We start from the raw sequence: 11,435 nt of genomic DNA, 5'->3' as shown, positions 1-11,435 counted from the left end.
AATACATTTGGGAATATTTTCAGTTGTGAAATGACTAATAGTGGACTCATGTTCAGAATTTAGGCCACACTTGCAGTTGCAGTCCCATCATTTCCTGCCGCCCTCTACATACAGCCATGGCCATAAGTTTGGACACAAGTACCATGAGGCTTGTGAATCTTAGAAAATACCACAAAATTTTCACTTACAATATAAATACCAGTCATGGCCATCAACCAAAATGAAATATATTGCTCTCTCTCTCTCTTTTTTCAGGATCGAGCCTTTTCACTTGCTGGAACAAACTGCCCCCTGACATTCACACCATCACTGACTTTGGCTTGTTCAAAGCACTGCTAAAAACATATTGGAACACTGGGTGTAGTTTGTCCAAGCTGCCTAGCTACACTGCAACACTATAATATCTTTTCAGACTGGCTTTTAATACACAGGAATGTGGTGATATTTTATTTCATTTTATTTTATTCTATTTTTATTTTATTTTATTCTGTTCTATTTTATCTTATTTTATTTTATCTGATTTTATGAGATTTTATTTTTCTGATGTTCTATTTTTGCTTTCTTTTAAATCTGCTTTTATTTCTTATTTTATTGTTTGTTTTTAACTGGAAAGCCCTTTGGTCACTATGAGTGTTGTGAAATGCTCTATAAATAAATTTACACACGTGGACAAAATTGTTGGTACCCCTCAGTTAAAGAAGGAAAAACCCACAATTCTCACTGAAATCACTTGAAACTCACAAAAGTAACAATAAATAAAAATTTATTGAAAATTAAATAATCAAAAACAGCCATTACTTTTGAATTGTTGATTAACATAATTATTTAAAAAAACAAACTAATGAAACAGGCCTGGACAAAAATGATGGTACCTCTATAAAAGATTGAAAACTATTTGACCAGAGTGACATGATTAACTCAGGTGTGTCATTTAATTGACATCACAGGTGTTTCCAAACTCATAATCAGTCAGTCTGCCTATTTAAAGGGAGACAAGTAGTCACCCTGCTGTTTGGTAAAAAGGTGTGTACCACACTGAACATGGACAACAGAAAGCGAAGGAGAGAATTGTCCCAGGACATCCGAAAAAAATGATAGACAAACATCTTAAAGGTAAAGGCTATAAGACCATCTCTAAACAGCTTGAAGTTCCTGTGACAACAGTGGCTCATATTATTCAGAAGTTCAAGACCCACGGGACAGTAGCCAACCTCCCTGGACGTGGCCGCAAGAGGAAAATTGATGACAAATTGAAGAGACGGATCGTTGGAATTGTATCCAAAGAGCCCAGAGCAACCTCCAAAGAAATTAAAGGTGAACTCCAAGGCCAAGGTACATCAGTGTCAGATCGCACCATTCGTCGTTGTTTGAGCCAAAGTGGACTTCATGGGAGACGACCAAGGAGGACACCACTGCTGAAAAAAACTCATAAAAAAGCGAGACTGGAATTTGCAAAAATGCATGTTGACAAGCCACAAAGCTTCTGGGAGAATGTCCTTTGGACAGATGAGACCAAACTGGAGCTTTTTGGTAAGGCACATCAACTCTATGTTCATAGACTCAAAAAGCAAGCATACGAAGAAAAGAACACTGTCCCTACGGTGAAACATGGAGGAGGCTCAGTAATGTTTTGGGGCTGCTTTGCTGCATCTGGCACAGGGTGTCTTGAAAGTGTGCAAGGTACGATGAAATCTGAAGACTATCAAGGCATTCTGGAGAGAAATGTGCAGCCTAGTGTCAGAAAGCTTGGTCTCAGTCGCAGGTCATGGGTCTTCCAACAGGACAACGATCCAAAACACACAGCCAAAAACACCCAAGAATGGCTGAGAGAAAAGCGTTGGACTGTTCTAAAGTGGCCTTCTATGAGCCCAGATCTGAATCCCATTGAACATATGTGGAAGGAGCTGAAACATGCCATTTGGAGAAGACACCCATCAAACCTGAGACAACTGGAGCTGTTTGCTCATGAGGAGTGGGCCAAAATACCTGTTGACAGCTGCAGAACGCTCATTGACAAATACAGAAATCGTTTAATTGCAGTGATTGCCTCAAAAGGTTGTGCAACAAAATATTAAGTTATGGGTACCATCATTTTTGTCCAGCCCTATTTCATTAGTTTGTTTTTTTAAATAATTATGTTAATCAACAATTCAAAAGTGATGAGTGATTTTGATTATTTAATTTTCAATAAATTTTTATTTATTGTTACTTTTGTGAGTTTCAAGTGATTTCAGTGAGAATTGTGGGTTTTTCCTTCTTTAACTGAGGGGTACCAACAATTTTGTCCACGTGTGTATATTGATTGATTGATTGATCCTTTGCTAGATAGTAACAGTGTGTAACTGTTTTCCTTCCTCTTCATGTGAATTTTCGGACTTGTGGGCAGCGTCTTTGTCATGTCAAGAAACCGCTTCTTAGATAAACACTTCTTGTGCTGTTGGAATGGTTACCAAATAAAACGCCCATAGCTTTAAAAATATGCCTTCAAAATAAAAGCATGGAAGGAACGGTTATTTTAACACTGGCAAACAAAGATTTACCAAAAGTGATGAACTGATCATTATAAGAGTAATTTACACGCAATTCGATAACCATACATAACATGCACCTGTATAACACATGCCTGTGCTCAGCACAAGGTCATATTTTTTTTTAAAGATTTCATCCATCGGAAATGATAGGTCAACTGAACAGCCTTGGCGGAGTAGCCTGCTGTGCTCTGAGTGCTTTTCTAGTTTATGATCTGTGGGACAATTAGAATGACTGATTAAACAAATGTGTTGAAATGTGCTACCTCAGTAAAATAAGGTTTAAAAAATCACTCACAAAAACATTTGTTTTTAAACTGATTAATGTCTTTAAAGTTACTACATGAAGAAAGACATGAAATAAGCAATTTGACAGTGTTTTAACAGAGTTATGGGTGAGCTGTGTTCTCCAGCTGCACTCAGTAAGGAGGGATGGTTGGAATGCAAGGCAGAGAGGACCAAGATCCACACATTCTAAAGGAAGCAATGGTGGACTTACATCTCAGTCCTTTTAAGGCAGAAAACAAGTTCTTAGGAGTTTAATCAAGCAACTTTAATTAAAACATTAACTTTTAGCTAAGCAACCATGAAGCTGTTATTCATTCAAATCAGCATTTTCTGGTTACTAAAAGAATCACTGCACTATGAATCACTGCTTCATAGTGCAGCACCTGCAGTGCTGCACTATGAAGCTTGACAGGTACAGCAACGGTTGTATCTTCAGTGGTACCTGTATGAATCTGGGTTGACAATGAGATTGAAGAAGTTGTCATTGCTCTTCATTACTATTTTCTGACATTTTATACAGTCAACAGCTACTCAAAAGTCAATTATTAAATTGATTGTTACAATAATCCTTATTATCAGCCCTAGACTGTATTATTAAATTATGATAAAATAGGATCCTTGAGGGGCCAAAACGCCATTTTTAAATTGAATTTTTGACAAGAAATAATGGCCTCTGGCACATGATTTTGTCCATCTATCTGCAGCGGCTTATCGACTCTTTACAGCCACAATGTTGTCACTATTGCACAATTATTCAAACTGCTTTAGGCTGCATACAGAGACCGCTAGTGACAAAGTGGCCAGGACAGTTAAGAGTTTGCATGTGTCATCCTCCATCTGTCACTGCAGCACTCATCAGTGATACATTCACAGAGAGAGACAGAGAAGGAGGGATGTTTTGTAAGGTAGATGGATTGCAGGGTGCTCTCCCAGGGTGGCAGTGTGCTCTGATAGCAGCAGGAGCTTGTGAGAGCAATAATAAATAATAATAATAAACCGTAGGGTTTCAATAGGGTCCTACGGCACCGTTGGTGCCTTGGACAGCCGGTGCGTGGTGAAATTCTCAGACAAGATTTAAGCAAACAGAGACGCAGACGCTTATTCTGACAGAACGATTGCGGTTGTGTCCCAGGCCAAGCCAGCCTGGGACACAACAGCAATCGTTCTGACAGAATAAGGCCACGAGAGACCACACACCGTCATCTCTAGATTAGAAGTATTTCTACAAGTTGCACAGTCACACTTTCCTTAGTCAGACTTCAAAAGGGCATAAATCATTTCTCTGAGTCAGGGATGATACAATGCTGGCATCATTTCTTTTATTTCATATTCAAATGTGGGATATTCAGCGGTCAATACAATATCTCTAGAAATCAATAATCGAGATGTCAAATTGATTTGTGTGAGAAAAGCACAAGAGAATTTATTGTATATAGAGCAATTAAATCTCAGCTCTGCCTTTCCAACTTTCCTGTCTTCTTGAATTTTCTTCCTCTTACGTACTTAACTACCATGTAGCAGGCAGAAAAACTACATCATATTATATGGAAAATATCTTTCTAATAATGTGGATGATATAAACCTTAAGGATAGGTAGTATCCAGACTAGGATATACAGTCATGAAAAAAAATATAAGACCACCCTTGTTTTCTTCAATTCCTTGTTCATTTTAATGCCTTCAAGAAGTCGGTTTGGAAACTGCTTTTTTTTTTTTGTCGTGTTGATTGTATTCATCAGATAATATACCTTTAGTGGTACAAGCCATTAAAATGAACAAGAAATTGAACAAAACAAGGGCGGTCAAATATTTTTTCCCATGATTCTCTCTCTCTCTCTCTCTCTCTCTCTCTCTCTCTGTCTCTCTCTCTCTCTCTCTCTCTCTTGCAGAAAAAAACAGTCCGAAATGAAGTCCAAATAAATTATTTCTTTCATTAAAAAATACATTAAACATTAAAAAATGTTTCTTTTGGTGGTTGCTGGTTATTAATTTGCATTTCATTATTTGTCATGCATCTCCAGCCCTAAACTCTCAGACAGATTTCACTGCCTCTCCTCCATGCTCCTGTGCTTGCATGACATCCAGCCGCAAGTCGACTCTTGGGTGAGTTTTCCCTTTGGAAATATCTCCACCTTCAGGCCATGCTCTGTTTTCACCAGCTGACAGCTTGTCTCAGTGGCATCAGCTCCTGCTGAAAACGTATCAGAGACAGGAAGGGAAAAAAATATCAATTCAGAACTTAGTCGCTGACACTCAGTGCTGCTCCTCAGTCAGACACTGTGCATGCAAACTGTGTCTCAAGGATTTTCCTGTAGCCTCTTTCAATGATGAAACCACAGAAACAGAACGTGTCCTTGTGAGTCAAGTCATGTTGTCTTGTTTATGAATGAGCGCTGTAAATCAGACTGTTATTGAAGCATGTGGCAAGAGCTTCTGACTTTGCAATGACCTCAAAAAAGTTTAGACCTTGAGAGTAAGGCCATTTTTGGAAAGTAGATGCAGGAAATGTTATTCTTTTTAATAAATCTTCACACATCAATAGCAATGACAAAAAAAAAGAAAACAGAACATAAGGGACAAAAATAAAGTTGCTGGTAAGTTTAAAATATAAAGGAATAAACTATGAAGATTCACAGTACCCACTCATCAAGTATCCAGAAAGCAACCAGCACTGGAATGCTATCTGACGTACTGTTTTACTGTGTATAAGTTAGTTTCAGGTAAGTTGATAAAACACACGTTTAGATAGAATCATTCACTCATACAATCATACAACAAAATTTGAATTGGAGGTATTTCTAACTTCTCCCAGTCAGTTATCCAGCTGTGGCTGTAATATAAGTAGCAAAGTTTATAATTAGGGTCAGAGCACCAAATGGTTTGAAGACCTTATTGAAAGCCGTGGGTTTATTATTAACATTTGAGTCTGCTTCTTCTTATTTTCTTCTGTTTATCTGTTGAGATCAAATGAATGTTGTCCTAGGCTGTACACACACATTTGCTAATAGTGATCCTATGATATTAATCAGTGCGCATCTTCTGCTACTAACTAGCTTGTGAGCATTTTTTCATTCCTCACTTTTGCGTGTGAATTTCACCTAAATTAAATATTAAACCTGAAAAAAACTGGGGATTCTTTAAACCTTACAAAAAATAATAAAGAAGAAGTGTGGAAGGAAAGTATTTTAGTGTGCAACAGGATTTCTTTACAAGTGTTTTGTGCCATTTAAACACTGAACCTGAGTGAGGTGACTAATTAAGATGATTCAGGCCTTTGAAATGCCAACAGCATTGATGCTTTAAAAACTTTGAAAGAACAGTATTAAGCAGAGAAGGAACATTACATAACCAATTTTCAAATGAATGAAAAGTTCAGGAACGTGCACATTTTTGACCTGTTTCCTCTGTCTGCCAGTCTCAACCTGAAGGCTGCAGCCTCGCAAGCGCGTCTGTCCCTGCAGCAATAGGTGGAGAGCTGATTTGCTGCGTAGGGTTGCTCCTGTTTATATGGACGTCACAAATATACCAAGAGTTTGCCTCACTCTGTTCTGGCATGGAGCCAGGGGGTTTTATGATTAAAACCAGATTGTGCTTGCCCAACTTCAAAAGGCCAGAAAAATAGATTGCAGTTACACATAGTCTGCACAAGAGGGAAGTACAGAAACATGCATGCCTGTATCTGCAGCATCTGTAAAGGTGGTCTCAGTGCTTAACTGTATGTATCATGTTTAATTTTCCACTTCTGCTACAGGGACTTTTTTTACAGATGCCATCTTGTTATTAAGTCTGCTTCTAGCTCACTGTCAGTAACGACATATCTGACTGTGGCATGAGAACAAAGGCTCAGTACCTCCTCATCAACCCCTAACAGTAAATTATGCCAATTCTGAGTCAGAGCTATGATCATCCTGTAAATATAATGATGCCTTTTTTGTGTCACATGATTGGAGTCAAGCAGCTATGGGGTCTTCTTTTGCCAAATACCACTGAACTGCTGCCAAGTCTCAGTTCCTTCGAAGTTATGACTCAGTTACACTGCAAAAAAAAAAAAAATCTATCTTAAGATTTTATCTGGCTTCTGCTTTCAGATTCAACAGATCAAAGTAATACAAAAAAGCCAAAATAACAGGATATTAAGCTTCTTGAATTGTGAAAGTATACTGTTGTTATAATTTTCACCAATCTTGTTTTGAAGATCAGAAAGTTCTCATATCGACCCATAAAAACAGAATTTTACTTCAGTGAATGAAATTTTCTTTCTTCTCTTGCCAAGGCAGACACTTTTTGCAGTGTGGTGAAGACTGGGAAATCATGTGACATCAACAAAAGCAGAGACATTACGCCCCCTCCACCGCCGCCCACACACAGACACCGCACACACACACATACATCAAACACATACATCTTTTTTGTAACAGGGAGGAACACTGGAATTCATTTCCTGACTTTGAACACTATGCTGCCAGTAAGCACAGCACACGTCATCAGCTGCATGCACTAACACAAATATCAACACTGTAAAAGAGGAGAGAGAAGAAAAAGCCCTCTGAACCTACCATGAGTTCTTCCCCTGCCTGGTCCCTCTCTGACCTCCACTCACTGCAGCAGGGTCTCATGTTTCAGGCCCCCGTGGCACTGGGGCATATCAACCCCCTCCTTCACACCATGCTGGTGCTCTGACGGCCTCTCCCAGGGTTGGCAGGGGTCCTCGCAGGCTTGGAAGGTGCATATGCACCCTTCCCGCACCGACCGTTTTGGGGGTAAGGTGGAGGCTTTTGAGTTCTTGGGTAGGAGGTGCTGTTCCCTATGATGACCTTAGGGTCTAGGGTCTGCGGGTGATGTTCTAGCTGAGTTTGACCGCTGTGGTTGGAGTCTCTGCGAGGGTACAGGTGAGGCGGGTGGCCATTTACATCTGCCTTTTCGTGGCTGACATCCTTATTGAGACTGGGAGGGGTGAAGCGGCTGGTTTTGACAACTGATGCCATGTGGACAGGGGAGGGAGAGTTAGTTCTGAGGATGATGCAATCTTCATTGGTGTGTTGTGATGCCTGAACTGAAGTAGGCTTGTGATTGGGCAGCGGAGCCACCCTGAGGTCTCCTAAATGAGTACAGTTTTGCAAGTTATTGGCTGTCCTCTGAGTTTGCGCCTCCTCACTGAGGTCGATACTGGCTGTAAGACGATCAATCTGGTCCACTACCTGAATGATAATATAGAGAGTGAATACAACAAAACCGAAGTGCAAATTGAGTATACAAACATTCAACTCAGTTCATTCTCAATGCCCTCAGCTACTTTAGTTATCGACTGTACTTTAAGATGCATTGAAAAACATATTATACACTTGTAAAACATGTCACATTATCAAAAATTAAACTTGGTTTTTGGTTGCAGTCCTTCAAAGAAAACTCTGTCTGGTTGTGGGTCCTTGTCATATTTCAAATGTCTGCAACTCATTTGTATTGACAAGTGATAAAGTTCTCCAATATTTAACACAGAAGCAAATATTTCTGTAGTAGAACTTAAAGTTTTCTTTTTTCTTACTGTAAGCTATTGATCATGTTCTGACTGCTTGGATTGATTCTGTGACTCTTTAAAGGGATCTGACCCCTTGTTCAGAAACTACCGTACTAAACCAAAATTGAATACTTTGGTACATTTTTAACATTACCTCCATCTTAACCAATCAAAATAATAAAATAGCATTTAAAGGCATTACTATAGGCAATATAATAATGTAATACTGATAATATTACTTTTTAAAGACTGTATACTTTTTTATTTTGATAGTTGCAGAAAATTAAGGCCAAACTTTGACGAAGGTGGGATTGTGATGCAGTAATGAAATGTTTTTACATTTTTTACCTAAGGGATCTGAGTACTTCTTACACTGCTGCCAAACTGTATTTCTAACCACAAGTTTTTTATTGATTGAAGCAACAATCAACAGTTTAACCAACTGCACAAATCCAAGCAGTTTTTTTTTTTGGATCTATTGGTTTCCAACTGTGTCAATTCTCAATTACTGAGGTTTTTATATATGTAACAGTGAAATGTCAGGGCTTGCACAAATGCATTCAGCTGTGAATCAATGCTATTCTACAGCTGCATGCAAAATAGATACTGTAAGAGCAAAGCATAATTCAGTAACAGTCTCTAGCCAGGCTTTTTAATGCGCTGGCCGGAACACTGCCAATTTCAGCAGCGTTCTGCAAAAGGTCAGTGCAAATCGTTTTCAATCACCCACTCGGTAAGAGATGATGACTGAGTCACAAACAGTACAGTCAGCATGCGCACTTACACATGTTGACATGCTCTCATGAACACACACAGACAGATGCCCTACCTGTGTCAGGCTGTTCTGCACTGTGGGTCATTCAGAATCGGAGCTTTGTGTTAATCGTTTTAAATGTCACAGTATCCGGGGGAACTGATGAAAGGCTAGGACATCTACACAAGACTGTCATGATTAGACACCTGCTAGACACAATTAAACATCTGTAATAATAGACCCTCCTACCTCTTTCATCTCAGTGTGAACTTGCTTCAAACCCCCCAACACGTCCTCCAGATCTGTTACCACTTGTCGGATTTGATCCCTTACTGAATCTTGCCTTCTCCTCTGCTTTGTCACTTCCAAACCCTGGTGCTGGTGGTCGTTGTTGGTGGTTGATTTTGAGGTTTCTGGACTAGCGATGCCTGTGGGAGGGACGTAGGACCCCTTCCGTCTGCTTTGGGTCAAATGCTTTTGTGGAACTTCAGTTGGGAAGAAGGTTTTATGAGACCCACTGCATCCATTAAAATCCTCCTCTGATCCACCCTTCAGTCTGCCCTGGTCCTGATGGCTATCTATTTCCTCTCCACCCTCAAAGAACACAGGTCTCGGCCCACAGTGGCCATTCGACATGTGCAAATGTCCCAGCTGGGGATTGTGTAGCTCCAAGTGGTAGCTCTCAGATTTGCATCCACAGCTTTCCTCCTCATCCACAGCAACATACCTGACAGTCCTCCTGTGCCTGTGTCTCTGACCTTTGACCTGAAGATGAGGAAGAGGATGTGGTAGTCCAGCGTTGAACGGGTGTGCCCTGGTGTCGCTGTGCACCACACAGCCACACTGTTCTCTGACAGATGAATAATGTCTCACCCTAGGCTCTAGTGGGTAGTTCCACTGGGCAGGGTTCAACTCCCAGGGGCAGAGTTGGCTCAACTCTTCTGAATGGCTGTAAGGGCCCGACCCTGCAAACACAGGCCTCCTCTGTGGGCTTCTCTCAGCTCTGTCCACTACGAAAACTCCGTCTCCTACGTTTTTAACCCGAGGAGCCTGGATGTCTCTCCTGCAGTCCAGCGATGGGTGGTCTGTTTGTCTGGCTGATGTTGGTTTGCATCCCGGCCCACCATGATGGCTGTATGGCTGCTCATAGTGGATGCAGTGCTGGCAGGGGCAGGGGGTGGGGTTGTTGTTGTGCTGAAGAAATCGGTGGTGTCCCGTTGTTTGTGCGCCTTCTGTGTACATGTCCAAAGACGTCCTGAGATTTGTGTAGAAAACGCTTTAGAAAACAATTGGTTTCCTCCCTTCCCAGCTCTCTCCACCCCAGTCATTCGCTTACTCTCTTTTCCTCATATGCGTCTTCCCACAAGAAAACTTTTCTCCAGCTCTTTTTCTACTCTCTGCACAAGACTTCTCCCTCCCCTTCCTTCCTGTCTGTTGTTTCCCTTCTTCTTCTCTTCTGTAGTTGCTAACCTATGCGTCTGTATTTTCCCCGAGTCCTCCTTCTCTTACTTCACCTAACTTTCTCTTGCTCCTTCGTCTTCCTCACCCTGTAGCCCTCTCTCCTACACGGGCCCCTCTCCACCTCCCTCCCTCTCTGTCTCTCTTTCTACCTCTCCCGCCTCGTTGTTCTGTCTCATTTGCTGCTGCAGGCTTCCAGTCTCTCTCTCTCCCTCTCTCTCTGGCAGTGTATTTCCCGTTTCCTCCCCTCCCCTCTCCCACTCACCTCTCTTTCTCCACCTCTTACTCCGTCTCTTGCCTGTGGTATATTCTCCCACATACACGGCTGTACCTTAATCTCAGAATTTCTTCTTTCCCCACCACATGAAATTCGGCAGCTGTGAGGATCCTCCAGTGAAGGACTCCACATAGGTTTCTGTCTTTCAGTGAGTGTGTGAAAGAGTCCTAGCTCCAGTGCTGAGTTCATTAGCCAAACTAAAGGCTTTGCACTCTACAATTAAACCCTGCCTGGGATTCCTCGGCCAGAGACTGAGAGAGAAGGGGAGGGGAGGAGAGAAGCACTGGGGGAGGTGGGGTTTCTAACATACACAGACAAGGGAGTAGACACCACTCTGAGTTAAGGAGACGGAGCCACCACTGTTGTACAAGGAGAGCATTTTTCATTTTCTCTCCCTCTCTCACCACCAATTTCTTCCTCCCTTTGTCCTTTGCCTCTCCTGTCTTTCCCACTCTGTCATTGTCTTGGTTAAAATGACTTCACCTCAACAGTTGAGCAAAACTTCACTCTGCTGAGGCAAGCACAGACAGTATAGCAGCTGTAGAGGTAAGTATATGTTCCACTTCAGTCCATACAATAGTGATTAAATGCCACTTAAATGGCACACTGTCAGAAA

The 11,435-nt window shown here is 41.2% G+C and overlaps 1 protein-coding gene across 3 annotated transcripts; it reads right to left on the bottom strand.

Moving 5' to 3' along the window:
• Nucleotides 1-4,113: 4,113 nt before the first annotated feature.
• On the bottom strand, nt 4,114-11,068 carry LOC110968792 (uncharacterized). Of its 3 annotated transcripts, XM_051953612.1 has the most exons (4): nt 10,808-11,068; nt 9,334-10,339; nt 7,372-8,013; nt 4,114-5,006 (listed from the first exon to the last, which is right to left on the bottom strand). In XM_051953612.1, the coding sequence occupies exons 2-3, from the start codon at nt 10,324-10,326 to the stop codon at nt 7,474-7,476; spliced, it is 1,533 nt and encodes a 510-aa protein (XP_051809572.1). In that variant the 5' UTR covers nt 10,327-10,339; nt 10,808-11,068; the 3' UTR covers nt 4,114-5,006; nt 7,372-7,473. The 3 variants fall into 3 exon arrangements, with proteins under 3 accessions (XP_051809572.1, XP_022074460.1, XP_022074461.1); XM_022218768.2 differs by lacking the exon at nt 10,808-11,068 and having other exon boundaries at nt 4,114-5,003; nt 9,334-10,787; XM_022218769.2 differs by lacking the exons at nt 4,114-5,006; nt 10,808-11,068 and adding an exon at nt 5,013-6,850 and having other exon boundaries at nt 9,334-10,788.
• Between the last annotated feature and the right edge of the window lie 367 nt (nt 11,069-11,435).

The sequence above is a fragment of the Acanthochromis polyacanthus genome, chromosome 9, assembly GCF_021347895.1.
Source record: "Acanthochromis polyacanthus isolate Apoly-LR-REF ecotype Palm Island chromosome 9, KAUST_Apoly_ChrSc, whole genome shotgun sequence".
Classification (NCBI taxonomy): Eukaryota; Metazoa; Chordata; class Actinopteri; family Pomacentridae; genus Acanthochromis; species Acanthochromis polyacanthus.
Note: the sequence above shows the minus strand (reverse complement) of the source record. Positions and strands in the feature narration are given on the sequence as shown.